The sequence below is a fragment of the Malassezia sympodialis genome, genomic scaffold (genome assembly GCF_000349305.1).
Source record: "Malassezia sympodialis ATCC 42132 genomic scaffold, msy_sf_9, whole genome shotgun sequence".
Taxonomy (NCBI): Eukaryota; Fungi; Basidiomycota; class Malasseziomycetes; order Malasseziales; family Malasseziaceae; genus Malassezia; species Malassezia sympodialis.
The window spans coordinates 145,652-172,587 of record NW_017387807.1 but is presented as its reverse complement, the minus strand read 5'-3'; the positions used below and the strand labels follow the sequence as shown (position 1 = coordinate 172,587).

The 26,936-nt window shown below is 59.5% G+C and overlaps 13 protein-coding genes and 1 pseudogene across 14 annotated transcripts; 6 read left to right on the top strand and 8 right to left on the bottom strand.

The window, feature by feature from the left end:
* Positions 1-140: 140 nt before the first annotated feature.
* Positions 141-4,586, top strand: CHS5 (Class IV chitin synthase-like protein; the record flags this gene model as incomplete). Its single annotated transcript, XM_018883701.1, has 1 exon — positions 141-4,586. The coding sequence occupies one exon, from the start codon at positions 141-143 to the stop codon at positions 4,584-4,586; it is 4,446 nt and encodes a 1,481-aa protein (XP_018740434.1).
* A 111-nt stretch (positions 4,587-4,697) lies between these two features.
* On the top strand, positions 4,698-7,586 carry MSY001_1875 (uncharacterized protein; the record flags this gene model as incomplete). Its single annotated transcript, XM_018883700.1, has 2 exons — positions 4,698-5,054; positions 5,079-7,586. 2 exons carry the CDS (start codon positions 4,698-4,700, stop codon positions 7,584-7,586), a joined length of 2,865 nt encoding a protein of 954 aa, XP_018740433.1.
* Positions 7,587-7,733: 147 nt separating this feature from the next.
* On the top strand, positions 7,734-8,699 carry MSY001_1874 (uncharacterized protein; the record flags this gene model as incomplete). Its single annotated transcript, XM_018883699.1, has 1 exon — positions 7,734-8,699. One exon carries the CDS (start codon positions 7,734-7,736, stop codon positions 8,697-8,699), a length of 966 nt encoding a protein of 321 aa, XP_018740432.1.
* A 20-nt stretch (positions 8,700-8,719) lies between these two features.
* MSY001_1873 (uncharacterized protein) lies at positions 8,720-10,932 on the bottom strand (the record flags this gene model as incomplete). The annotated part of the gene is made up of 2 exons (XM_018883697.1): positions 8,720-10,630; positions 10,657-10,932. The coding sequence occupies 2 exons, from the start codon at positions 10,930-10,932 to the stop codon at positions 8,720-8,722; spliced, it is 2,187 nt and encodes a 728-aa protein (XP_018740431.1).
* Positions 10,933-11,075: 143 nt separating this feature from the next.
* Positions 11,076-12,551, bottom strand: MSY001_1872 (uncharacterized protein; the record flags this gene model as incomplete). Its single annotated transcript, XM_018883696.1, has 1 exon — positions 11,076-12,551. One exon carries the CDS (start codon positions 12,549-12,551, stop codon positions 11,076-11,078), a length of 1,476 nt encoding a protein of 491 aa, XP_018740430.1.
* Positions 12,552-14,541: 1,990 nt separating this feature from the next.
* MSY001_1871 (uncharacterized protein) lies at positions 14,542-15,925 on the bottom strand (the record flags this gene model as incomplete). The annotated part of the gene is given in 2 exon segments (XM_018883695.1): positions 14,542-14,594; positions 14,614-15,925. The coding sequence occupies 2 exon segments, from the start codon at positions 15,923-15,925 to the stop codon at positions 14,542-14,544; spliced, it is 1,365 nt and encodes a 454-aa protein (XP_018740429.1).
* A 1,145-nt stretch (positions 15,926-17,070) lies between these two features.
* Positions 17,071-17,757, bottom strand: MSY001_1870 (uncharacterized protein; the record flags this gene model as incomplete). Its single annotated transcript, XM_018883694.1, has 2 exons — positions 17,071-17,649; positions 17,680-17,757. 2 exons carry the CDS (start codon positions 17,755-17,757, stop codon positions 17,071-17,073), a joined length of 657 nt encoding a protein of 218 aa, XP_018740428.1.
* Positions 17,758-18,138: 381 nt separating this feature from the next.
* MSY001_1869 lies at positions 18,139-20,305 on the bottom strand (annotated as a pseudogene). The gene is made up of 2 exons: positions 19,895-20,305; positions 18,139-19,791 (listed from the first exon to the last, which is right to left on the bottom strand). Coding segments are annotated over exons 1-2 (2,064 nt in total).
* A 618-nt stretch (positions 20,306-20,923) lies between these two features.
* On the bottom strand, positions 20,924-21,679 carry MSY001_1868 (uncharacterized protein; the record flags this gene model as incomplete). Its single annotated transcript, XM_018883693.1, has 1 exon — positions 20,924-21,679. The coding sequence occupies one exon, from the start codon at positions 21,677-21,679 to the stop codon at positions 20,924-20,926; it is 756 nt and encodes a 251-aa protein (XP_018740427.1).
* A 102-nt stretch (positions 21,680-21,781) lies between these two features.
* Positions 21,782-23,175, top strand: MSY001_1867 (uncharacterized protein; the record flags this gene model as incomplete). The annotated part of the gene is made up of 5 exons (XM_018883692.1): positions 21,782-21,801; positions 22,016-22,922; positions 22,946-23,040; positions 23,075-23,112; positions 23,159-23,175. The coding sequence occupies 5 exons, from the start codon at positions 21,782-21,784 to the stop codon at positions 23,173-23,175; spliced, it is 1,077 nt and encodes a 358-aa protein (XP_018740426.1).
* A 113-nt stretch (positions 23,176-23,288) lies between these two features.
* MSY001_1866 (uncharacterized protein) lies at positions 23,289-24,500 on the bottom strand (the record flags this gene model as incomplete). Its single annotated transcript, XM_018883691.1, has 1 exon — positions 23,289-24,500. One exon carries the CDS (start codon positions 24,498-24,500, stop codon positions 23,289-23,291), a length of 1,212 nt encoding a protein of 403 aa, XP_018740425.1.
* Positions 24,501-24,609: 109 nt separating this feature from the next.
* MSY001_1865 (uncharacterized protein) lies at positions 24,610-24,962 on the top strand (the record flags this gene model as incomplete). Its single annotated transcript, XM_018883690.1, has 3 exons — positions 24,610-24,735; positions 24,761-24,868; positions 24,906-24,962. 3 exons carry the CDS (start codon positions 24,610-24,612, stop codon positions 24,960-24,962), a joined length of 291 nt encoding a protein of 96 aa, XP_018740424.1.
* Positions 24,963-25,204: 242 nt separating this feature from the next.
* Positions 25,205-25,797, top strand: MSY001_1864 (uncharacterized protein; the record flags this gene model as incomplete). The annotated part of the gene is made up of 2 exons (XM_018883689.1): positions 25,205-25,763; positions 25,790-25,797. The coding sequence occupies 2 exons, from the start codon at positions 25,205-25,207 to the stop codon at positions 25,795-25,797; spliced, it is 567 nt and encodes a 188-aa protein (XP_018740423.1).
* Positions 25,798-25,870: 73 nt separating this feature from the next.
* MSY001_1863 (uncharacterized protein) lies at positions 25,871-26,832 on the bottom strand (the record flags this gene model as incomplete). Its single annotated transcript, XM_018883688.1, has 2 exons — positions 25,871-25,903; positions 25,936-26,832. The coding sequence occupies 2 exons, from the start codon at positions 26,830-26,832 to the stop codon at positions 25,871-25,873; spliced, it is 930 nt and encodes a 309-aa protein (XP_018740422.1).
* Positions 26,833-26,936: the final 104 nt, after the last annotated feature.

Here is a 26,936-nt window from a genome sequence, read left to right as displayed (position 1 = left end):
GGCGGTGACAGAGAAATCGCTCTTTGACCACACCTTGTTTGCCGCGCCGCAGGGAGGACAAGGTCGACTCGCCACAAGGAAGGCGTCTCTTGGTCTCTGTCACAGGCTCGCAATCAAGGGACTCTAGCATAGCCGCTCACATGAGCCAACCTCCGACGCAGGGACCTGCGGCGGGTGCGGCACCTGGCTCGGCCACCGATTCAAGGAGCCATCCGCTCCCGCCCGACCCGCACGGTGCCACTGTGACCTTCCAGACCCCTGATCACCCCGTGCGACCGACGCCGTCGAGTGACAACTTGAATGGATCACGCGGCCCCGGCCTTTTTCGCGGCTCGAGCCTGAGACAGAACCGCGATATCGAGTCCGGTACAGACTCAGGAATCGGCCGCAAAAAGTCTCTTGTGCGCCCTGAGCGCGCTCGTGCTGATCCTAACCACCGACAGTGGCACTACCGGAACCATGCCATGCAGATGGATCAGAATCACAACTCCAAAGTCATGTACATGCCATCCTCCACTGGACATATGCCCCGGCATGGCGCTGCTGACGGCGATGGCGCTGATATGTCGCATTTTCAGGGCCCTGGACACGGTGTCAGTGGCTACGGTGTCACTGGCCCCAATGCCCCGCCGCCAACGACCGCACGCCACCCGCAACTGCGCCGCGGTAAGTCGTTCCTTGGCCGCAACGAGGACAAGGTCGAATCAGGTATCAACTTTTTGCGCCGCGGCGTCAGTATGCGAAGGACAGCGCCGGGGAACCCGGATATGGCCGTGACCGAGGATAAGGAGCCCCCGCCCAAGGACGGCTGTATGGACTGGATCGCACCGGGTCCCGTGGGCCCGTGGATGATCTACTCATGGCTCGTCACCTGCTGCTTTACGGGCGGCTGCTTGAGCCTCGTTGGTATCAAAACGCCCGAACAGCAACGCGCATGGCGTGAGAAAATGGGTCTTATCAGCATTATCTTGGTGCTCATGGCTATTGTCGGTTACATTACGTTCGGTTTCACACAGACTGTATGTGGTGTCCAGAACCGCTATGATATGAGAGATGTGTATTATTCTGGTTCTGAAACATCAGCTGTCTTGGTCGGTGGAAAAATGATGACGCTTGACAACTGGAAACACCCTCCTTTCCCTGGCATTGAAAACTACGGTAGTTTGGGCAGGGTACCGCCAACCTATGACTATATGTTTTCGGCGGGGTACGGTGCAGATCTGAACTTGATTTTCCCTGTCACAGGCGGTGTTTGCGACGGAGTCCTTTCCGTCGTAGAAGGCTCTAATCCACCGCGCTACGCGGAATGCACGCTTCTGGCCACCCGTCTCGAACCGGGCTCTCGAATCTATACGGAACCGAAAATGTGCCATCCCCCCGAAATTCGAGAAAAGTTTTTGAGCGGTCGCGTGCCTAAGGCACCCGCAATGGGTGATGCCTATATTCGCTGGGAGGATATGAAAAACAATACGAATATAACCAATCTTCTATTCTGGCGCAATCATGTGGTTGACCTTAGAGTCCTTGACGCCATTGATCCACCGCAAATCCAGTCGGACTTCATCCAGAATCTTAAAGGAAATCAATCCTTCCGCGATCTATGGCGCTTTGGTGATGTTACGATGCAAGGTATGCGTGCTGGTCATACGAAAGATCTCGACTGTCTTGCATTGATTGGTAATATCGCCAGTGTCGATGTAAAGTCGTACGGGTGTATCGCCTCACAAGTGGAGCTGGTGCTCTCGATGATTTTCATTGTCGGTGCCGTGGCCATCAAGTTCTTGATGGCTGTAGCGTTTGCATGGTTCCTATCGTGGCGTATTGGTAATTACGATAATGAGTCGTATGCACAGCGCATGAAGCGCATGAACGAGATTGAGGACTGGTCCGTGGATATATACCGCCCCGCGCCGGCCGGCTACCGCCCGAATGTGAAAAAGACGTTCCTGCCGAAGACAAGCCGCTTCGGGAACCCGTACCAGAAGCCGCTGCCGAAGCCGACGACAATGGAGCGTAAGCTCGCTGCGGCGCGCATGGGCAACGTCTCGGCGATGAGTTCGCCGCCCAGCTCGCCCATGCTAGCGGCAGGACGCAGCTCGGCATCGCTACAGCCGATGCTGCCGACGTCGCAGTCGTCGCGGAGCTCGAGCTCGAGCAACAACTCGCCCTGGGGCCCCTGTCCGTTCCCGCTGTACAACGTGGTGCCGCAGCCGCCGTCGTCGTACCAGCCCTTCAACTTCCCCCTGATCCACTCGATCTGTCTGGTGACGGCCTACTCGGAGTCGTTCGAGGGTCTGCGTACGACGCTAGACAGTCTTGCGACAACCAATTACCCCAACAGCCACAAGCTGCTGCTGGTCGTGGCGGATGGTATTGTGAAGGGTGCCGACTCGGATATTTCCACGCCAGACATTTGTCTGTCGATGATGAAGGACCTGCTCGTTGCACCAGAGGAAGTCGAGGGCTACTCGTATGTGGCCATTGCCGACGGTACCAAGCGCCACAACATGGCCAAGGTCTATGCTGGCTTTTATGACTACGACGACCAGACCGTGGAGCGCTCGAAGCAGCAGCGTGTGCCCATGATCCTGGTCGCCAAGTGTGGTACGATCTTGGAGATGGACAGCGCGAAGCCGGGCAACCGTGGTAAGCGTGACTCGCAGGTGATGCTCATGGCGTTCATGCAAAAGGTTCTCTTCGATGAGCGCATGACGCAGTTTGAGTACGAGTTCTTCAACTCGATCTGGCGCGTCTCGGGCGTCACGGCCGACCAGTATGAGATCGTGCTCATGGTGGACGCCGACACGAAGGTGTTCCCTGACTCGCTCACGCGCATGGCTGCGGCCATGGTCGAGGACCCTGAGATTATGGGTCTCTGTGGTGAGACCAAGATTGCGAACAAGGCGCAGTCGTGGGTGACGATGATCCAAGTGTTTGAGTACTATATCTCGCACCACCAGACCAAGGGCTTTGAGGCCTGCTTTGGTGGTGTCACATGTTTGCCCGGCTGTTTCAGTGCGTACCGTATCAAGGCGCCGAAGGGGCCGAAGGGCTTTTACGTGCCGATTCTGGCGAACCCCGATATTGTGGAGCACTACTCGGAGAACGTGGTCGATACGCTGCACAAGAAGAACCTGCTGCTGCTCGGTGAGGACCGGTATCTGACGACGCTTATGCTCAAGACATTCCCTAAGCGCAAGATGATGTTCCAGCCGGCAGCCGTGTGTAAGACGATTGTGCCTGACTCGTTCCGTGTGCTGCGTTCGCAGCGTCGTCGCTGGATTAACTCGACCGTGCACAACCTGTTCGAGCTGATCCAGGTGCGTGACCTGTGTGGTACGTTTTGTTTCTCGATGCGCTTCGTCGTGTTTATGGACCTCGTCGGTACGCTTGTGCTACCTGCCGCGCTGGCTTTCACGCTGTTCGTCGTTGTTCGTGCCATTCAGATCCCCATTCAGAACGCGCAGAGGGCGAAAGACCCGGGCAGGCAGGATGCCACCGGCGAAGAGTTCCCTCTAATGCCCCTGGTCCTTCTCGCGCTGATTCTGGGTCTGCCTGGTGTGCTGATCGTCATTACCAGTCGCCGCTTCATGTATGTGCTTTGGATGTTGGTCTACCTCATTTCCCTTCCGGTTTGGAACTTGATCCTGCCGACCTACGCGTTCTGGCACATGGACGACTTCTCGTGGGGTGCGACGCGTGTTGTGCAGGGCGAGAAGAAGGGCGAGAGCCACGGCGATGCGGAGGGCGAGTTTGACGCTACCGAGATCACCATGAAGCGCTGGATCGAGTATGAGCGCGAGCGCCGCTGGCGCTCGGGCAACGAGTCGCGCGATACACCGAGCGACCCTGACAGTGCGTTTGGTCCATCCAAGAGCGGTCTGGACGAGACGGTCCCTGCGAGCGCCTCGACCACGATGTCACCCGAGGTGCCCGTGCCCCGCGGTCGCAATGAATCGGTGCCGCTGCTCGAGCTACCTGCGCCGCTCGGCCAGCGACAGGGGGGCAATGCGCCCAACTCGATGGCCGTGGGCTTCGCGCGTCCGCCGCCTGGCCCGTCGCCGGCTGGGCGCCCTCTGGGGCCTTCGAGCACCGGTAATGCGGGCTTTGCGCCGATGGGTTTGCGACCCCCTCATCCACCATCGATGTCGGGCCGTGGACCGGCGCCACTCGGTACGGGCGTGGTGCCTACATCAGACCCCCAGGCCTCGGCCATGGCGCGGCAGCACCTGTTTGGTGCGACGCCCACGAGCGCAGCACGCCCGCCGATGCCGATGCGGCCACCAGGCGCGATGTCGCCGCCGACCTCGCCGCCGCCGCAGTCCACGGCGCCCAACCCGTGGGCATCCATGTCTCCCCGCCCCCGCATGCCTCCGAACCAACCGCAGGGCGCTCCGACGATGCGGCCTGTGACGTCCTCGGCCCAGCCGAATTCGGTGCCCTCGAGTGTCCAGCGCATCAGCCTGGTGGACGATGGACCGGTGACTAGCAGTGGCCCTGTGCGGCAGGTGGTGCGTGGTGCGCGACGGCAGTCGCAGATGGGTGCGCCGCCTTCCTCCAACCCATTTGCTCCGCGCCCGCAATAGACTTGTAGTTACGCTGTATGATGCACATCCGACCACGTGGCAGCCATGCGGAGAACGACCGCGTCGATCGCGGTGTTTGGCTACGCTCCACTGTGCCCCCCTGGCGGCGAGATGGCGGAACCTACGCAGGGCGCGCCCGAGCCCACGTCTGAATCGCCGCACGCCGAATATAGTGATGAATTTGACCCTGCCACGCAGCCAGACTTGGAGCACGGAGATGACGAATCGTTCGACTTTGCTAGCGAGGGCGACATGCCTGAAGACGCCATGTACGACGACGAAGACGAGTACGACTTGGAGTACGATGAAGAGGAGCTCTCGTCTAGTCCGTCCATCCCTGATGAAAACATCAACTTTGATCTAGTGTACGCGCTGCACACGTTCATCGCCACGGTCGATGGCCAGGCAACTGTGCAGAAGGGCGACCACCTCGTCCTGCTTGACGACAGCAACAGCTACTGGTGGCTTGTGCGTGTTATGGCATCCCAAGAGGTCGGCTACATTCCGGCAGAGAATATCGAGACGCCGTATGAGCGCCTCGCACGACTCAACAAGCACCGCAACGTCGAGATCGCCACGGCGACCGAGGACGATAACGACATGCCGCCTGCCGAAAGCGTGCTTGTCAAGTCGCGCGCATCGGGCGACGTCAACGAGCAGTCAGGCAAGGTATCGGCCCTCTCGCGGCGCGAGCTCGGTACGGTGCAAGCGCAGGCGCAGCGCAAGCCCCCGAAAAAGTTCGGTGTCCTATTTGGCCAGTCGCAGTATCTCGAGCACAGCGGCAATGAGGCGACCGAGGACGAGGACGAGTACGATTTGCTCGACGTGGATGACTCGGTCGATGGCGCCCACGAGGCCGAGGACGCGGCCGAGCCTTCTGGCGCTGCGGCGCTCGCTCCGGCGGCCGAGGTCACCACACGCGATTCGTCCCTCCTGGGTCTCGAAGGCCTGCTCGGCAGTGCCGATGACTCGGCCTCGCAGGACCGTGCGCGGCCGGCGAGCCTACTGGGCATGCCCGGCTCCGAGAAGACGTTCCATGTGGTGCGAGTGTTTGTCGGCGACGATGTCGCTAGCGATGCCACGTTCAAGACTGTGCTACTTACACGCACTACGACGGCGAAGGAGCTCGTGAAACAGGCCATGCAACGGTTCGCACTGCGCGACGACGATGAGGACGACTTCCGCATCGTCCTGCACCAGCTGGATGGTGAGGACAAGGCCCTCGCCCCGACTGAGTGCCCGCTCCAGCTGCTGGACGAGCTGGCGTCGCTCGTGGACGACGACACGTCGATGGGCATGCCGGCCAAGCATGACAGTGTGACGTCGCTCATGTCGCTGCTCGATACGTCGCAGAGCCGACTCATGTTCGACTACAGCGACGACCGCTTCGGCAAGCTCTTCCTCGCGCGCCGCGGTCCAGTCTTTGACCGTGCTGTGCCCGAGGCTGCCGGCCGTGCGCCAGCGCCGTCCGAGACCCAGTGGCGCTTTACGATCCAGATGGCCCTATACCACACCGACCTGCCACCTGGCACCCACTTCGATCCCGAGACGGGCGAGCCGACGCGTGCTGCGGCGTCTTCCCGCGCGGGTAATCAGCCGCATGTGCAGAAACGCCTGCTGCGTTTCACAAAGAACGCGACCGTCGCAGAAGTCATCGAAGCAGGCCTCTCTGTCTTCCGCATCACCGATGCCGTCGTCAATGGCGGCGACGAAGTCGAGGCGCGCTTGTGGCACGCACGCCCCCGCGCCAAGTACACGCTTTCCGCTCGCTCCTTGGAGGGCGAGCAGCCCCTTCACCCGACCTCGAAGGTGCTGGCCGCCTTTGACACACTCCCACAGCTCACGCCCGTGGAGCCGGACTCCAAGCGGAAGAGCCTCGATGCTGCGTATGCGCCTGGCTCGCCTGGCGACCTCATGCACACAGACCCGCTATTTATTCTGCGCCTGGTCCCGTCCGAGCCCGCGATGGCCGAGTCTGTGGCCGACGCGGCGCCACAGGACACGCCACGCGCGTGGCACCCGCCTGTGATGGAGCCCGTCGCGCCGCCCTCGCGACCAGTCATCCGCCCCAACTCGCACCACGGCGTCGATCTCCTGCTCAGCGATGGCCAGCGCCTGCGCTCGATGCGTGTGCTGGATTCGCCCCGTGTGCGCTACGCGCTCCTCTCCCCGTCGAATCACTCGAGGGATGTGAGCGACGCGCTGCAGCCTGTGCTGGAGAACATTGCGCTGGTACATGGCCAGCGGCCGTCGCCCCAGGCTGACCTGCTCCTCTCGTTTGCCTCGCGCATGTCTTCGTTGCCCGACGCGTCGGTGCAGGCCGACGTTGATATGATGGTGCGCCACGTCGCGCGCGCCTCACCGATCGAGCCTGTTGAGCCGCGTGAGCCTGCTGCGCCCAGCATGGCGCCCGCCCTCCGGCTGCCTAGCTCGTCGCCAGGGACGCCACCGCCGCGCGAGCGCGTGGGTGGCCTGAATCTGCCGAGCCAATCGCTGCAACGCACGTCGTCCGTGCGCAGTGTCTCTGCGAGCGATACGGCTGAGCCCCGCTTCACCACGACGCTGCCGCAGCGCATTGGTGACCGCGTCATGTCCGACTCGACCGTGACGACCGGCACCGACCGGCGCGGGCAGGAGCGGTACAACTTCCATGCGCTGTACGGCATTGTGGATGCCCTTGTCCTCGAGACGCCGGCGAGCATGTCGGAGCCCACGGCGTCCGCCTTGGACGGAGGCGTAACCGAGTCGCCGCAGAGCAGTCTTGTGCGCGCATCGTCCGTCATGGCCAAGATGCTCGAAGACTCGCCGGAGGAGAAGCTGTATCGCGACTCGAACGGTCTCTTTGCGCTGCCGTGGCCGACATCGGACGCGAATAGCGTCGCTGTGGCCGATGCTCGGCATCAGTACGCCCCGCTCATGGCGCAGATCTCCGCCCTCGAAGCGGCTCTGGATGAGCAGCTGCTCCGTGTGCTGGCGTACCAGCTGCCCAGCTCCACGTAGACGGCTGGTTCATAGTGGCACGTGCGGCGGCCGCCTTTGTTACGAGATGGACCTAGTAGGTACACGCCACCGTCTCCGGACACGTCGCTCGCGCCGTCGCTCGTAGGCTTCTTCGGTGGGGCAACCAGGCGAGGACGCATCGTCACCATGTCGAACCGAGGTCCCCAGAATGTGTTAAAGCAGCTGCAGCGCATGCTCCAGCAGATGCAGGCTAACTCGGCCCGCATGGCGGGCTCCGGCAGCTCGTACGGTGGCCAGGGCGGCCAGGGCGGCCAGGGCGGTGGGCCTGTGAACCCGCTGCTGGGTGGCGCCGGCCTCGTGGCGCTGCTCGGCCTGGCGGTCGGCGTCAACGCCTCGCTCTTCAACGTCGATGGTGGTCACCGCGCGATCAAGTACTCGCGCATCTATGGTGTGTGTCCGACCATCTACAATGAGGGTACGCATCTGATCATCCCGTGGCTCGAGACGCCCATCGACTACGATGTGCGCGCGAAGCCGCGCAGCATTGCCAGCCTGACGGGCACGAAGGACCTGCAGATGGTTTCGCTGACGTGCCGTGTGCTCTCGCGGCCGAGCGTCGAGAACCTGCCGACCATCTTCCGCGAGCTGGGCTCGGACTACGACGAGCGTGTGCTGCCGAGCATTGTCAACGAGGTGCTCAAGTCGGTGGTGGCCCAGTTCAATGCGTCGCAGCTGATCACCCAGCGTGAAATGGTGTCGCGACTCGTGCGGGAGAATCTGACACTGCGCGCACGGCGCTTCAACATCATCCTGGACGACGTGTCGCTGACGCACATCTCCTTCTCGCCCGAGTTTACGCATGCCGTCGAGGCTAAGCAGATCACGCAACAGGCTGCACTGCGGGCGGCATTCCAGGTCGACCAGGCGCTGCAGGAGAAGCAGGCGATCATTGTGCGCTCGGCGGGTGAGGCCCGCGCAGCGGAGCTCATCGGTGATGCGGTGCGCAAGAACAAGGGCTTCCTTGAGCTCAAGCGCCTGGACGCCGCGAAGGACATTGCCAACACCCTGTCGACGTCGGACAACCGCATCATGCTCGACGCGCAGAGCCTGCTGCTCAATGTCAACGACAAGGCAGCGCCGGCCTCGAAGTAATCCTTAGATCTACTCGTACACTACACGCCCGTGCGCGTCACAGACTTGCGCTGGTTTGTGAAGCGCAGCACATCGCGCTTCTCGAGAATAAAGAGCGCGCGCTCCAGCGCATGCTGCGTGTACTGCTGTTTGGTACAGAATTCGTCGCGCAGGCGCTGGTACGTGGTGCTCCAGCCGATCGGCAGGCGGCGGCGCAGCTCGCGCTCCAGCTTCTGCACCTCCTCTTGCAGCTCGCCACGCGTCATGCCCTCGACGTTGCCGCTCTCCACGGCGTTCATCGTACTGAAACGGAACAGGCGGATCGCCTCGTCCACATGTTCCTCCGTAGCGTAGGGGCTCATCGTAACCTTCGCAATGCTCTCGCTCATGCGGATGATCGCCTCCAGTTGACGCACAGTGATCGCAATGGCCGAGCGCTCGTCGTGGTCCTTCTCCACTTGCGCCACCTGCTTGCGAATGGCCACAAAGTGGCTCGATAGTTTCTCCGACGCCTCGGGCGTGAGCACCGGTGCACAGCGCGCACGGCAATAGGCAATGTACCGCTTCATGCGCTGTAGATCAATTTCGCCCTCTGCCTCTGTCTGCTGCGACGCGCCATGCATGTGGATTCCGATGACGTGCTTCGCAATGGTCCGATCCCGCGCCTCGTTGTGCTCGTCCTTGACAATAAAGATCATGTCGAAACGGCTCAAAATGGTCGTTTGGAAGTCAATATTCTCGCCAGGCGATTTCAGGTCGTCGTAGCGGCCCCACACGGGGTTGGCCGCTGCCAGCACCGACGTGCGGCAGTTGAGCACCGTCGTGATGCCAGCCTTGGCGATCGAGATCGTCTGCTGCTCCATGGCCTCGTGGATCGCCACGCGGTCCTCGTCACGCATCTTGTCAAACTCGTCGATGCAGACAACACCGCCATCCGCCAGCACCATCGCGCCGCCTTCCAGGTAAAACTCGCGCGAATTCGCATCACGCTGCACCGACGCGGTCAGACCCGCCGCACTACTGCCTTTACCACTCGTGTACACGGCAATCGGCGCAACCTTCTCCGTGAACTTGAGCAGCTGACTCTTGGCCGTACCGGGGTCACCCAGCAGGAGGACATTGATGTCGCCACGAAGCCGCATGCCATCCGGCAGCACACGCTTCGAGCCACCAAAGAGCAGACATGTGATGGCTTTCTTGATATCGGTGCTCCCAAAGATGCTGGGGGCAATACTCGCCGCAAACTTGTCGTACAGGTTCGGCGTCTTGGACATGCGCCCAAATTCGTCCTCTTCTTCGGCGGTAAAGACGCGCGGCACGCCACGACCGCCGGCGCCACCCGTATCGATCTCCATGCCGACCACTCGCAAGTAGGGCGTGCGCAGCGCGACGGCATTCGGCTGTGCGCCGCTGCGGCCAGACGTGAAGGTAGAGAAAATGCCCGTGACAATAATGCTCGCACCCGGGACTACCTTGCCGCACAGAGCGCGGTCCATAGAAAGAAGCATGTGCCGAGGCAGCTCACCCACCGGCACCATATCAGGGGCCTCCTGCAGCTTGATCGTTTGCGCATCCACAAACGCACAGCGCTCGTGGAGAATGACATAGGGGTCCACACTGCACCGAAGACTCGGGTCCACCTTCGGCGCATCACACTGCCGAGGGAGCACGAACCCACCAAAGCCAGACGACACTAGAATGGTCTTGACGGCGCGGCAGTCACGGCACATGAGATGCAGCCGCGTTACACGCGAGGAGGGCACGGACGCGCTAATCACAATGCCAGGGATGCGGACCAGCCGCGAAATGTTCTCCGCATGCAGATCGCGCATGGCCATCAAGTTGGCGGTGGAACGGAGTGTGACCTGGCAGTCGGGAGCCTCAGGCCTCTCTTCGCCAGTTGTAACGGGGTAGAGGATTAAACGGGCTGCACGCTTCACCGCTGCCTCAAACTGCACTGTTAACACAATCCACGTACCAGCGTCAAAATCTCCGCTGGGGTCTCTCGCAGCCCTTGCGCCAACGCCGGACTCCACATTTGCACATGTTCCAACTGCACATCGAGCACATACTGCTTGACGAGCAGGTTGGAACGCAATCGGTCACGGTATATGTACTCGGCCCCAAGTCGAAAGTTCTGGATGAACTCGAACAGGGCCGTCTCATTTTGAGCCGGCGCATTGGGAGGCTGTCGCTCAAAAGGTTGAGATATAGCCTGGGTTGAATAGACACGACCCGCATCAAAGCCCGACATGCGTCGCGAGGGAGGACGACCGCAGCAGGCAGGAACCGTTCGTCGTCGGCTCGACGAGCGTGTCGCGCCTCCACATCTATATAAGGAATCCATCTTCCAATCACATGATACACGATCTACATCGGGCAGCGTGCAGCCCCGCCCTAGACGCGCAGGATCTTGACCGCTTGGCCCGCACAGAGCGCGAGCCAATCACTTCCGCTCGCCACAGAGGACGTTGTATAGTCGGTCCATTCACTGAGCAAGTTCTGGTAAAAGTTGCGATGCTTGCTCTGCTGCGACAAGCGGCGGTTGCCAAACGGCGTACGCAGCCAACTTACGTTGTTCACCATAGAGGGCGCTGTATAGGCCAGCACAGGCACTTCGGCACCGATACGCAGTCCTTCGTTGGGGGTCTGGCTCCGGTTGTACATGCTGTTTTGCGACCTCCGGCCCTGTGCGGAGGCGGACCGCAGCGTCGTACTAGCCAGGTCATACACCAGGCACTGCGCGTCGTCGCCCCCCGTGCAAATCATACCTTTGCTGGGACCATTCCGCCCCACACCCTGGCTAGGAGGGCCCCATCCAACACAGTTCACGGCGCCGCTGTGCCCACGAAGCTCCAAGATGGGGCTCCCCGGCGCACGCACGTCAAGAATCTGGACGGTATTCGAGTCAGAGTGGAAGGTGGCCAGATAGTTGGCATCCCACGGATTAAAGGCGATCCGCAAGAGCGGCAAAGTCGTGCCACCAGAGCCGTACGACGAACTGCCACTTCGGCCAGGGTGCCGGTGGCCCCGGGACGGTACTTGGGATATGGTTTCATAAATGATCGTAGAATGCTCCAAATTACGCAGGTCAAACACGCGCACACTGCCATCGGCCCCTACAGAGGCAAAAACGTCCGAGCTTCCGGGGCACCAGTCCACATCATACACTTCACGATCGTGGGCGATAAGCTGTGTGAGCGCTGTACGCGTAGGCAAGTCCCAGATAGTACATGTCGTATCAATGGACGACGTCACAATGAAGTTGGGCGACGGTGCATTCCATGAGAACGACGTCAGAGGGGCTGGTGGCGAAATGGAACTTTTCGCATGGGCTAGCGCACACTTTTCTTTTAGCAGAAACCGTGGCGCCGGAGGGTTTCGCTTTTTACTAGACAGGCTGTTCCGGAGGGACATGGCGCCGTACATCTCCGCCACGTCATCATTGCGTTCGAGCTCCCAGATATGCAAACAGTCGGCAGAGCTTGCAAGGAGGTCCGAGTCGGGATAGCCGTCAGACTGCTCCATAGCGCCCATCACAGTGCTCATCGAAGAGACACTCGACATACTCACACTTGCCTCAGAGACTTCTCCGGTACTCCACTCGTCCTCAACTACCTTATCAGATCCATCCAGAGAGTCTCTTGTGCGGAGTGTCGATGGCTGGAAACCCAGTTTTGTCGCAGGGTACGGATGCAGCGCATCCGCTAGCACCTCAACGTAGGACTCGCTGGCATCAGCAGACCACACATACTTTTTCTCATCGGTATGTACGCCAAGAACCTGGATGCGGTTGGTATGCTCCTCAAGAAAACTTCCTACCGCTAGCCTCGACGACCGGGGTATGCTGCTCTGGGACTCGCGGTCCTCCATACTGGGATGAGCGGCACAGCGTCTGACCTACCTTGTCGCTTCACGGGCTTCTAAACCAGACCATGCGAGCGCATATACAGGCCCTTCTATCAGCAGTGAAACACATACATGGTGCCTCGTACGTGATGGCACTCATGGCGCCGTCGTAGATCGCTCGTACAGGTGTCGCGAGTCGTTGGCTCGTTCGCCATGCGACCTAGTAGGCCCCGATGCACGTGCCTACATAGAGACGCGTCTTGATGGACCCAGACGGTGCTTTATTGATGGCCTCGGCGGGCCCCTTGGTCCAGCTGGTTCTGGATTACTTTGATGAGGAGCAGTGTACGTGATTCACGACTTATTCAGATGATGCAGCTCTACAGTTGATGGACGAAGCGTATTCATCCGAACTTCGACCGCCTGCGTACGTGATGGTTCCCCTTACATATAGCTTGCTATTGCGGCGCCTTTTATGTTTGAGCCTGTGCACAGATACCTACGATGATCACGACACAGAAAGGATACCTATGCCGAGACGTGGTAAGCAACACACATCTGCTACGTTTGTTCGCCCCTCTACTACGGCTGTGGGTATGGCTCGTGTGTTGCTTCTGCGGCTGGCGGATTGCAGCAATATGACTTGGCTCCCGGGAACTACGGATTGCCATAATACCATAAGGAGTCGCTTGATGCTTGATTGGGAGGCTGGTCGCCTAAGTGTGCTTGAGTTTGCGAGCACACCTTTCACTTTTTGGGCCGACGTGGCCATAATGGCAGGATTCGAGTCGATATGGGACTTACTTATGCGTGAATCGACGCCGAAAGCTCAGAGACTGGCAAGTCCTATACCTCTTGATCGCTTGGAGTTCTGGATGAATGAGAAGGACGACAAAACCCACAAGCGCTCGTATCATGACAATGGAGTCGCCACTCGCGAGCAGGGCCATGTGAGTGAGCTAGGCTTCCTCACACAAGGGGCATGGAGAACTTTAGATGTGCTTTTGTTTCTGGCAGCTCGCTGTCCTGAGGACAGATTTCTGGGCTCTAGCTTTATGCCGGTCATGAAGCCACTGGCGATCCTTTTCTCCTTCCCGCACGCGCTTGACGATCACGAACAACAGACCTACGATAAAGAAGAAAATTACACTGAACGACTTGATATTGCAGTGCGACTTTTACGCCATGTGTGTACCTATGCGGGAGGTTCGGTTTCTCGAGACAGCTTATACCAAACGTCAGCTCATCTCATGTTTCGGTGGAGCCAATCCGATTTGGACCGATTTTTCATGATCGCACAACCTTTAAAGTCTTTCCATGATATATGTTTCGTGCATTTGCACATGTTGTGCTGTCCAGGATACCCTATCGACCGATACTTGTATGGGGGTAAGGATCACCCTTGCGAGAAAGCGCTTTTAGATATGATTTCATGGAAAATTAACAGTGCTTTATGCAGCCGCACAAAATTTTGGCTCTCGGATATCGAGCTGCAATACCGATGCTTGGGCCTCAAGTGGTTTCTTTTGCGGCTAAGTGGCTATACTTGGCTACTACGTCAAGGTACAGTTCATCTGTCCAGAGAAGTTGCGGAAATGGCATCAGCACTGGATCAAAGGATGTTGTCCAATCAGGCTTCAGACATACGGGAGATAAGAGACGGTCTAACCTTGCTAGGCGACGAAATGAGGCTGCACCAGTAGTTTCTTTGTAGATAAATGCCCTGCCACGAAATCGTAGACAAGAAGTTCTGCGTAGTTTAGTGGCTATGACGGGGCCTTGTCAATAGACAGCCACGGCCCAGACCCGGGTTCAATTCCCGGCGCGGAAGCTTTTTTTACTTCCCCTGACCTAGGCAAGTCAATAATCGCACGAATAGTTCCTATCTTTTATCCATGACGACCAGACGAAATAGTACAACACTATAAATACACTCTAGCATTTTACAAAGGTCACAGGAATCCATAGTCCCTAAGAACCTTGGGAATCCGATCCAACCGCGTAGTTGGAAGATTCAATTGATTTGTTTGACGGGCATTCTCTTGCCCCTCGGGTATAGGAGGAAGTCTGGGTTCTAATTCCATACTTCGTTCGAAACGGTATTCATCCGACTTGCTTTGGGACATTTGATCGGTCAAGAAATCTTGTAAAGCATCAACCTTACACAAATTATACGGCACGGCCTGGTGGCGACGGATGTCCATAAACACTTCTCCCATCATTTGCCTTTTGCCAAAGTTTATCAAATGAGGCGCCGCGGGCAATTTGTCTGCGTTTCCATCTTCGATAAAGGTGAGGTCTTTTGCATAAATCCCAAAGAAAGGAACACACGGCGGTAGGACATCAGCCAATTTCTGTCGATACCAATGGTAATTCCGCGAGGCATCCGTAATTTTGTTCATATCCTCGAATTTTTTTCGCTGCTGTGCACTAAGCAATGCCCAGGTTTTACGAAGACGGAATATGCACGTTGTGTTTAAGGCCGAAACGATGCCCCACATCGTCGAAAAATTGTTCAGAATCAGACACTGGTTCCCTAACTCGATGAAAAAGCTCAGAGTGAGACACCGAAGGGGGGCGTGCTCTTCTTCCAGGATGGAGTTCGATACCCAGCTGGTCAACTTATTTTGCAGTCCAATAACATTTACAACATTTTTGGCATAGATAGCAGCTGAGGATTTCGTCCAGGCCTTTCCCATGCATTCCCGCGCAGTAATTTTTCTGAGCAGCTCGTGTTCACGAATCGTAAGTTGGCGTGCTAATTCAACAGGACTCAAGTCAAGCAGCAAGCGATCGCCCCTGCTTATCGGCAAGATGGGAGTAGGGGTATTCGTGCCGGTGGTGGTTTTGAATGGAATAGTCTTGCCTTCCCTCGCCCGACTCACCAATCGAAGCACAGCATCAGCTACGCCTTTCCACTCCGAGTTTGCGACATTCGTTGTAAAGAATTCTTCAATCATATCCAAGACAGGTACTTCGTCAGGAAGCGGAAGTTGACACTCGAGCCATAACTTGATGACATTGACGACGCGTAATTGAATCGGCTTCCTTTTTTCTTCGTGCCATTGCTTCAACAAGTCTTCGTCCATGTCATCAGGCGGCTGGATCTTGAAGCGATCCATGAGCAGACCAATAAATGTCTCTGCCGTCGTAAATGAACGATAAGTGAATATGAAAATAGAGGTAAATTTGTGGTCAAAGTAATCATGCCGAGTTAACTGTATGACCAGAGCCTCAATGGTTGCTCCCTTAACAGTGCCTTGGTCAGAAAATATGATGTCAGTCCCATGAAAAGAACGGAGATATAAAGAATTAGAAAGCCCATGGTGACTCCCGGGGGTTGACTCGCCATCTAATGATGAGACATTTGACCCTGGCAAGTCGCTTATGGGCTTCATCATGGGCGATTTCTCCGATTCGCTCAAGGAAAGTATCGATAGTCGGCCCAGGGAGCTGGAGAGGCTTTCCCGACTAGTGCCATGTCGTAATCCTTTAAAGGCGAGTCGCATTGGTAGTGAGGATGAATGCATGGGCGAATCTGGCGCGACATCAAAGGAGAACAAACTTGGGCTTCTCGTCTCCATCGAAACAGGAGATTCGCTTCTTGGAGGGCCCTCTAAAATATGCTCTTCGATGAGCTCGTCCTGAAGAGAAGAGAGCGTATTGATTATTTGAGTGCCACATTCACGGAAGTTAGTTTGAGCGGTGAGGAGCTCGCTATGCATGGCTAGAAAGTCTGATTGTCCTAGCAAAATTCGTGAGAGTTCTCTGGCCAGCGACGCGAAAGTCAATATTAACGACTGTAGTTCTTTTGCCATAGCATGTATTCGCTTAGATGCGAAACGACTCATACTAGCATCTTGCTTCCGTCCAGAGTTCTGTAATTGCCAGTGTATACTGATAAGCAGGTACCTTAGATTCTGGAAGATCCTGTCGGTGCCACGAAACAGCTTGTCAATAAACACCTCCTTTTCAGGATTTGCCATAGGATCCAGTGTTTGGAGTGTTGTGCAGCTCATCAGTGCGGAAAGTTCCTTCCGTATGATATCGATTTGGAATGGATAGTTGACTTCAGTCAGAGGCCCGAAGCTGTATGATCGGTTCGATTCAGAGGTGCTTGATCCCACCGAAAGACGGGGACTACTGACTGTTGTCCTTGTGGAAGCCCTGCTGGCGAACTCATCGGAAACCAGCTGAACATAGTTAGAAGGAAACCATCCTCGGGTCTCGCCATTCAGTAACCCGTCCCACCAGCCGCTTTCGAGCTGACCTAGTACCTCAATGATAGATCCAGCCTGGAACCGAAGCATGTTAGGTGACGTAGGATTGAAGTCATACTTCGCTCTTACGAAGAATGACATGGTGGTATCGTCGGCTGTCATTTCCAGAACAGGAATGGACTGTCGCCCTACTCCGGGAACGGGCATGACAGGTGCTGGCAGCTCGGCTGTGAAAATCTGGAGATGCAACCAAATGCAGCCATTTGGGTACTATGTCGGGTTTGTTGATTGAAGTCTACAATTACTAAAATTACCCGGGTTTTTTATAGAGCAAGCCTTTCCAAAAAGAAATCGGCAGCTCGTTTATAGACGTCGCGAAATGAAGCGTAATTTTCCGGGTCTTGAAGCTTGGCACGTGCGCCAGCAAATCCATGGTGATTGTTAGGGTAGTGATGCGTAATGCACTTGCTGGCGATATCAGGGTTGGCATGAAGGTTTTTGTAGAATTGTTCGAGAATTTCCTGAGGTTCGTCCTTTGATGTAAACGAAGCCATGGGAATGCAGATTTGGTTTGCATCCTGAGGATCGACGAAAGAAGGATGGATCTGTACGAACGCGCTGAAAGGTGTGCCCTTGCCACATGCCATAATGGCACCCTTGGAGCCCCAGCACAGGCCGTAGAGTCCCAGGGTTGTCACGCCGCTCTCTTGCAGAGCATTGGCCACTGTGAGAAGCGTGTCCCGGCACTTGACAGGACTGCCCTGGTTGGCGACAAATTGGTCCACAGTCGCCTTCTTCTCTGGCGTGTCCCAAGGCACCACCTCTTGGGGCAAGGGATTGCCAGCAAAAAAGTCAGGGAGAATCACGCGCGTGTCGGTCATCGCGGCAAGGATGTCTGCACCCTGCTGGGTGCTGGGCCAGTACCCAAATACGTCAAAGATACCCACAATAGCTTTTTTGCAGTCGTCATGGCCAATCGTATAGCACTGGACACCGCCGATGTTCTGCATCTTGCCCTTGGGCACATAGTCAGCCGCTACAGGCGGAATAGTGCAGCAGGCGGGTGATGTGATCGACGATGCCATTGAGTACGTGGAAGACGATAAGCTAAGGTATTTCTGCACGAATCTGCACTGGTCCGCAGCGTTCGTGTCGTGCGCGGGGATAAGAGCCTAAATCCGCAGAAATTGGTTGCCCCGAAAAATTGGGCCAATTCATTACTAACGGACACTATTCATCCGTCGTGTCTAATTGCACAGTGAGAGCGTCAAGGCCTGCCACTTCGGTGCGGAGGAGTTCCTCAACTCTCAGAACCAAAGCGCATGGGTCGACTGATGGCACTTCAAGGGTATCGATATGAATATGCTGTAACGTGAGTGATTACATAGACGTACAATAGAGCCCACCATAGACTCGCCATCCAAGGGCCAGAAGCGTGCTCTGGTATAGCCTGCCACGCCAGGGATCTCACACACCTTGTTTAAAGCATGCCTAATGCCGTCTGTGTCCATGGAACTCAAGTCTAGACACAGTATGCGGCCCGAATCAATAACCAAAGGGACCACGGATCCCAGGATCATGAGGCCAATGAGCAGCGAGGCAATCGGATCAAACCCCGTCCAATGGAAGTATTGGATCAGCAGCGTGCTGATAATCACACCCACAGACCCTAGCGTGTCCGCCATTACATGCAGATACAGACCTAGCATGTTGTGAGAATGCCCCTGGTGATCGTGACCATGATCATCGTTGTGCGAGTGGCCATGGTGATGGTGATGGTGGCCATGATGGTGGTGGTGGCCCATCGCGAACATACCGAACAGGTTGACCAGCAAGCCCAGCGTGCTGACGATGAGAAGCTGCGTCACATTGTTCATAACAGGCGGTTCAATGATGCGCTGGATGGCCTCGAACAAAATAAAGACGCTGATCAGCACAAGAAATATGCCATTAGCAAAGCCCGACAAGGTCTCCACGCGCTTGTATCCAAAAGGGAAGGCTTCATCTGTCTCCCAGGACGCCATTACACTTGCGACTAGGCCCATAAAGATGGCAGCGCAGTCAAAAAACATGTGGATGGCATCGCTGATGAGGCCAAGACTGTTCGTCCACACGCCCCATACCAGCTGAATGCCCATAAAAGCCAAGTTTAAGACGAGGAAACAAAAAATGCGCCGTGAATCGCTGTTTTTCAGGATCGCATGTACCATGCGGCGGAGATGGATGGAGACGCGGTACAGAAGCACCACGATGTCTGACAGAGCCGTACTGTCAGTGTCGGATCCTGCCATAGCGACGCGTTGCTCTGCCAATGTGACGCGCCGATACCAGGAGGTCATGTACAGAGGTGAGCGACGCAAAATGGCATAAAGCGAGAAGCCAACGCACATGGCAGTGGCAAGCTGGATCAGATTGACATTCACATTGAATACCGCGAAACCAATGGCCATGGCAGCCACGATGGCCATGGGCCAGGCATGAGCCACATACACGATCAATGTGACATACGACTCCAATGTCAAAGTCACCAGATTGTCGAACACCAGCACTCCCACGGCCAGGACAAAGTAGGCTCCCAAGTGGCTGATCTCGAGTGCGTCCTGCGCAGTGGGTTCATGCGTGGGCACCATTGGAGCTGGAAGCATCTTGAAGCCCAACATAGCTCCAGCGATGCTGAGCGGAAGAACCACCAAGGCGATCATGGACAGGCCCAGCACCATGGCGCGACGGCGGCCACCGACGTCTTTGGATGCGGTAAACATAAGACGACCTGACTCGATTGATAGGACCGCATAGCCCAGCAGCGACGCATACCCCATCAGTAAGTTCCACGTGTTGACCTGGTCCTGCAGACTGGCTGTTAGCCTCAATGTACGCGAGGCCGCATCGTCGAGTGTGTCGGCGAACGGACGACGCAACGTGACAGCCGAGCCGGTGAGGAGGCCCACGACCAGACTCAGAAGGAGAGCGATCGCCACGAGGGGGCCACCTGACTTGGTCCAGCGGCGGCCTATCTGGAGATCACGCATCCAGAGCTCGCAAAACTGTGTGAAAATCAACGTGCTGCCGGTAAGCGGAGGATACATACGTAGTAGCGCCCAGGTGCTGGAGCGACGTGAGCCACAGTAAGAGCTGGACAAAAAGAACTGCGCCTAGCATGAAAACGTGCCGGAGGGTGTGGTCCGTCCATCCGATGTGCCAGCGCCAGACCCGCAGTGAGGCCATAAGCAGCAGCGCGGCGAAGGAGGTGGCCATCGTTGCTACGGCCCACACACTCGCGGGAGCGTGAACGATGTTATCGTCCACGGGTGCATCCTGTCCGACCATGTCCCTCATCTGCGACGCAAATTCCTCCGCATCGACCTGGGGTACCAAGAGCCACTGTCTCGTGAGCCATGCCGCAGATGCCACGAGTGTCTTCGTGAGCAGCAAGGCCAGCAGGTGGTGGATGCGGATGCGGTGCGAGACTTGCACCGATGTGCCAGCCACCTGGTCCCACTTGACGTGCCCGCGCAGCCGAGGATCCGGCTGGGCCGGCATCGCATTGACCTCGACCATGGCGGGCGCAGACGGCACGATACGCGCGCCATCACCGCGAGGGTGTACATCACGTGACAAATCACGCGGCGACACAGCGGCTAGGACGACGACGACGACGACGACGTGGCGTGGAGGCGATGCGTGTGCATAGGGGCCTTGCTGTCGCGTGCGCGGCCGTGCGCAGCGGCGCATATCAAGTGCCGCGACCTGGCGTTGCTCATGCCATCCGTAGTCTTCCTCCGTTCGCTGTGCGACCGTTTCATGCCAGTGTGTTGCGCCGGGAAGCGCCGCAGACGCCGGAGGGCGAGGTGCAGCCGCGCCTGCAGCTCACGTTCACATGCACCGTGCCATCGTGTCATACACGCTCGAGCCATGAGTTCAGCAAGCGCTCGTACACCCATGGGATCGTCATTGTCGAGTGCCCTGGATGCAAGAATCGGTATGTCTATGTTGGCTCACGGCAGGCACCTCATTGCAGACAACCTGGGATGGTTTACCGACTCAAAAGACGAGCCGCGCACCGTCGAGGAAATCGTGCGTGCCAAGGGCGGCCGCGTGCAGGTCGGCACAATGTACGCGGACGGCTCGGGCGGCGAGACCATCGAGATCGAGTCGGGGGAAGACTAGGCTACGAAGCTAGGCCAAGAGGGGCTTGAAAAAGTCGCCCAGGCGCGTGTACAGGTCCTGGAATGCAAAGTAGTTGTCCTGGTCCTTGAGGTTGGCACGCGCAGCGCCAAAGCCATGGAACATATCGGTGTAGTGGTGGAAGCGGCTCTTTTCCACGAGCTCCGGGTGCGCCTGCGTGAAGTTGGCCCAGTAGGCATCCACATCGTCCTTCGGCTCATCCTTCGACGGGAAGAAGGCGAGGGGCACCGTCACCTTCTTCGCGTCCTCGGGGGTCACGAAGGCGGGGTGCGCTTGCGCCACACCGACGAACGGCGTGCCCTCGTCGCCACTCAGACTGACGATCTTGCCGCCCCAGCAGAAGCCATACAGGCCGATCTTCTCCACACCTTGGCTCTTCAGTTCCGCCACGACGTTCTTAATGTCGCCCAGGCGGTCGGGGATGCTGGCGATCGTGTCGAACCACTTGCCGAGGCGCTGACCCTCTTCCTCATTGCGCGGCGGGAATCCATCGATCGGCCAGGGGTGGTCACGCAGAAAGTCGGGCATAATCACCTTCACCTGCAGGCTGTCGGCCAGCAGGTCGGCGCCCTGCTGCGTGGTGGCCCAGAAACCGAAAATGTCGTAGATGCACAGCAGCACCTTCTTGGCATCCTTCGGGCCAACCACGTACGTCTTGATGCTAGCGATATCCTCGTACGTGCCCTTAGGTTGGTAGTCGGTCTGAACGGGCGCGATCGTGCAGCAAGCCTTGTTCGAAGTGCTCATGGTGGTTTCGGTGGCGGCCACGGGCCGTGCGACGCATCTGCTTAGGTCAGGCGCCCGTGCGCATCGGCTCACGTGCATGATGATGTGGCGGAGCCGCGGAGCATGGTCGTCGCCCAGCGCCGGTGTGCGGTGCTCGGGACACCGTCCTGTGCCTGCGGCACGTCGCGTTGCGCTCGACGCACCGTAATCACCCTACCTACACTATAGACGGACTGCAGCGTACCACGCGTAGCCACTCGGCGCGCCATCAGCTCAAGTGTATAGAGACGACATCGAACTGCCCGTGCGCACACAGGCCTTTCTCTTCTCTTCGCAAACATCCTTGGCGCACCGTAGCGCTCCTGTGGTCGCGCACGGCGCTTGGCCTCCCGGCGACGACCGGCCGGCGGCCGGCCGGCACATCACGTGGTGGGAGGAGCGCACGGCCGCGGTGCGGTCCCCGCACCACCACATGGCCGCTTTGCCGAGCAGGCCCGCCCCCCGTGGCGCGCGCGTACCGCACCGTCTCTTTGAGAACAAGGTGCATGAGTGTCCGCGATCGAGCAGCGATGCAGGCAAGACCGTGCCTCCAGAGCAGGTATGGGAGCGCGGCATCGTCATTGGCGACTGGACGGTGCGCGTGACGCACGGTCGCATTGCGAATGCTAGCGATATTGAGGCGCTCTCCGAGAAGCTCGATGTCCCACTTCCAGAAATGCCTTTTCTTCACAATGCACTGACGCTCGAGCATGCGCGTAGCGGCTTTTCCTACTGCTTCGATGCGGTGCGTGCTCTCCGATGTATCGATGGCGTGCGCCCTGAGCAGCAGCTTACTCCGATCGAGTGCGAGCCAGCCGCCCAGGCAGTGGGACCCCATGCGCGCCCGCACCGCACGCTCTCGCGCAGCGGTATTCAGGTCGCGTACGCGAAAGAGTGGGGGCAGTCCAGGCGAGCTGCGCTTGCTGCGCAGGGCGGGTCCTCTGCGTCGCTCACGTCGACGAAGCAGTACGACTGGACCTACTCCAGTACGTGGCCCGGCATGCCTGGCGCGACAGCACCGGACGACGTCCATGACCCGCGGTCGCCAATTCGCCGCACAGCCTGGCACGATGCCTTCCAGCTCGGTACGGATCCTGCGCGCGATCGCATCCCTGTGGAGCGCCTCAGCGCCGCGAGTGGCGAGCCGATTCTCTTCTACGACGACATTGTACTGTACGAGGACGAGCTGGGAGATAACGGCTCCAGCCTTCTCCATGTCAAGGTGGTGCGTACTAGCGACTCACGCAGCGTGTGATGCCCACGAGTCTGTTGGTGCTGCAGCGCTTCTTCCTGCGTGTGGACCAGGTGGTCTTCCGTCTGTTTGACACGCGTCTGTTTGTGCCGTTCGACGAGCCGACGCCGCGGGCCATTCGCGAGTGCCGCGGCATGCAAGTGCCCTATATCGACGTGCAGCAGTGCCTCCCGCCGCACCGCGCGAACGACCTGTCGCTTCTCACGCAGGTCGGCTGGGTCGCTGAGGCCATGGAGCGCGCGTGTGCGCGGCGAGCGCGTGCGCCGCAGGCGCCTTCGTCCGAGCGCTGGGAGGGCGAAGGCGCGTGTGTGCATGTGGCGTTACTGCGCCCTAGGGAACCTACAGCAGGCGAGGCATCTTGCTCGTCGTAGCCCCAGCGTCTGCGGCGCGCTTGCGCTCGCCGGGCGCGGCCGGCCGCGCCAAGAGGGCCTCGGGGATGTCAGCGCCGGTGATCTCCGCGTACTCGTCGACGACGGCCTCAAACGTCTCGTGGAGCTTCTCGAGGCGCTGCTCGCGCGGCAGCAAGTCGAGGACTTCGCGGTTGACGCCGTACAGGCGCGCCTTGACCTGCAGGCGGTACGCTTGCAGGCTGGCCGGCTCGTCGTCGAGGCGCACGAGCGCAAGCATCTCGAGTATGCGCGCCCACTGGCGGGGCGCCATCTTGTACTGCGTGCGCGCGGCACGGTACCAAGTGCGGTCCATCGGCGCGGCGAGCTTCGTCACGAGCGTCGCGTCGCGCTGGAGGCGCGCCAGGTCGCACGAGTCGCGCAAGCGGTCGAAGCGCTCGGACGGGTCCTCAATCGATAGTTCGCAGATCGATGCATCGCCCAGCGCCGCGTCGTATACAGCTTTGTACAGCTCCGAGCCGTGGCGCTGCTGCTGGTACGGCGGGAGGATGACAAACTGGCTGAGACGCAGTCGCGTCTGGTCGGGCCAGCACCAGAAGCGGTACAGCGACGTGTAGCCCACAAAGTGCCAGGACTCGCCACGATCCTGTACGCGCTCAAACAGCGTGTAAAACTCCCAGCGCGTATCGTCGTCGTCAATGTACGAGGCGCCCTCGATAAAAAGGAGCGCAAAAATTTGCACGCGCTCGTGCCACGCGCGGAAGCCGGGCGTGTCGAAGGTAGCGCGGAAGACCACAAACTCGCGCTCGCCGCCGCCGCGGCTCTTGTCCTGGCGTGTATAGCTGCCTACGCGCGTGCCATGCGGCTGGAACGACGCGCGCTCTGCCTCGACCACGGCCGGCCACTCGCCCGGCGCCACGAGCTCGTCAGCGGGGAGAAACTCGCTCAGTGTCTCTGCGACATCCATGATCTTGGCCGTCGTCTTTGTGTTCTTCGCCTTGTACTGCACATCGAGGCAGGGCCGCAGGCTGCCCGAGGCGAACGAGAGGTGGATATGCAAGTCCTGGTACCCAAAGATCGTCTCGGCCTCTCCAAAGATGGGGTACGTAAAGTCCGGATGGAACACGCGGTCGCGCGGCGACGGCGCACCGTCCAGGCGCAGGCACAGCGCCTCGTTGGCCGAGCTCGTCCACTTGGACGCCATGGCGCGTGCCTGGCCGCGCGGAGCGCGTCGAGCCGCCAGAGTGTCTGTCGGCCGAGCGCTCCGCGTGGAGGTGACAGCCCGGCGCCGCACGCCGCCCGTTGTGCTCCTCATGACGCGGGCGACGCGCTTTGCGATGCTCGCGGGCTGTGCCGCGCTGCTATACCTGATCTTCCTCGTCGGGATCGTTCCGGTGCCACTCGTGCCGGCGAGTGTGGCGGACGCCGTGCTGCCAACGGTGCGTAGGCGCCACTGACGCGCAGCTGCCGTGGTGGGTGCTCGTGAGCACCGGCGCCTACTTGCTCTTCCAGGTCGGCTGGGGCCTGTACAACTTTAACGACACGCCGCAGGCGTACGACGAGCTCTTGCTGGTACGTGGCGCCGCCGCGCGATGCTTACTACGCACAGGACATCAAGACTGCCAAGGACTATTTGCGCGAGCGTGGCGTCTCTGTCGATGCCTGAGGCGCATGCGCTCCGCCTCGGCGCGTGCGCCGTCGTGCGGCGTGCTGGGCGGCGCGCGTCGGGGCCCTGTTGCTAGATCCATAGAGGGCGGCCTACCAGGCTCCACGTGACACGCTCCTTTTCTTCGCTCCTGGGCCGCCGCGTCGCGCCGCTTGTCGATGGCCCCCATGCTCCGGCGTCTCGTTCGCGCGCGGCCGCTGGCCCTGTGGCCTCGTGCTCCTGTGTCTCCTGCGCGCATCGCTATGCCTGTGCGCATGTACTCCGAGACGCCTGCGCCGCCGGCGGAGCCTGCTGCGCCCGCCAAGGAGGCGGACGCCGGGCCGACCGTCTCGGTCGACTCGGCCGTGGAATTCACGCCGCTCCCTGGCATGCACGCGGCGGAGCGCGCGGAGCCTGTGCCGCCGACGTCGCGCGAGCCACCGTCGCCGCGCGGCCGCACGCAGCCGCACCGCCTGCATGTGCAGTCCTCCCGCAACAATACGATCGTCACATTCACCATGCCGACCGGCGAGCCGCTCGCGCGCGCGAGCGGCGGTAGCGTCGGCTTCCGCAAGGCCGCGCGCTCCGGCTACGAGGCCGGCTACCGCGCCGCTGTGCGTGTGTTCCAGCAGATCGGCGCGAACCGGCAGCGGTGGCATGTGAATGGCATCGAGGTGCTCTGGAACGGATTCGGCCAGGGCCGCGAGGCCGTCTTCCGGGCGTTCCAGGCCAGCGAGGGCGAGACCGTGCGCGGCCTCGTCAAGGTCATGACCGACAAGACCCCCATCAAAATCGGCGGCGTGCGCCCCAAGAAGCGACGAAGTACGTGTGCTATAAACTCACCGCAGTGCTGTAACTAGCGCTTGACCCATGTGTAGGCCTTGCGCGCCTTGGCGAGACCCGGCTTCTTCCGCTCGACCATGCGCGGATCACGCAGTAGCACGCCGTCTGTCGTCAGCCAGCTGTACGTACCCTTCGCCAGAACATGGCGCACACGCGCCTGGATCTCGGCGGCCTGCTCGCCCTCGGCCGTGCCCAGCGCCGCGACCAGCGCATTCGCAAGGCCATGCGCCAGCGCGCCTGCCTGGCCGGACGCGCCGCCGCCGCGCACAATGGCAAATACGTGGTACATGCCGAGCACGCCGGCCAGCTTGAGCGGCCACGTCACCTGCTCGCGGTGCGCGGTGCGCATGAAGTAGGCATGCAGCGGCGCGTTGTTCACGACGATCTGCCCCGCGGGCACGCCGTCCTTCACGCGCACCATCCACACACGCGCACTGCTCTCCTTCCGGCGGCCGCGCGCGTACGCGCGGCCCTGCTCGTCGATGAGACCGCGCGCAGACGTGCCGCCCGACTCGGATGCACCCTGGTGCGCCAGCTGCTCGCGCCGGTGCTCACTCGCAAACGAGTCGAGCACCTCGACGACCTGCTGCACAAGCTCGCGCTCGTGGGCGCTCGTGTGCTCCGCATCGCGCAGAAAGTGCGCAACGGCCACCTCGCGGTAGCGCAGGAGCAGCGACAGGCGCGATGACACACTGCTGTACTGCGACGCGCGCAGCGCCATACCCAGCTTGCTGCTCAGCCGCTCACGCGAGAGCCACGGCACCGTGGCGCCGCGCGGCAGTGGCGGCGGACGCGCATTCGGCGCAAGCACATACGCCTGCTCAAGCGCGCGCTTTACCTCGCGCGTCAGCTGGTCCAGCATTTGGAGCGTGTCCATGTACGACGGCTTCGTCGTGTAGTACGTCGGCGACGCGGGCTTGGCGCGCTCCGGCGCCGGCGGGCTCAGGTGCGTCGACAGCGACATGGCTCCTGCAGCGCTGTGTGCCATACGCACGCTCGGCACCGCGTACACGCGGGCCAGCGCTGCGCGGAAGGGCCCTCCCAGCATCGTCGTGGGCGTACGAAGAAAGGCGACGCGGCATCACGTGCACTACCACGCCTCGGCCGCGCCCGGCCCTCCCCTCCGCCGCCGGGATGCGTACGAGCGCGTTC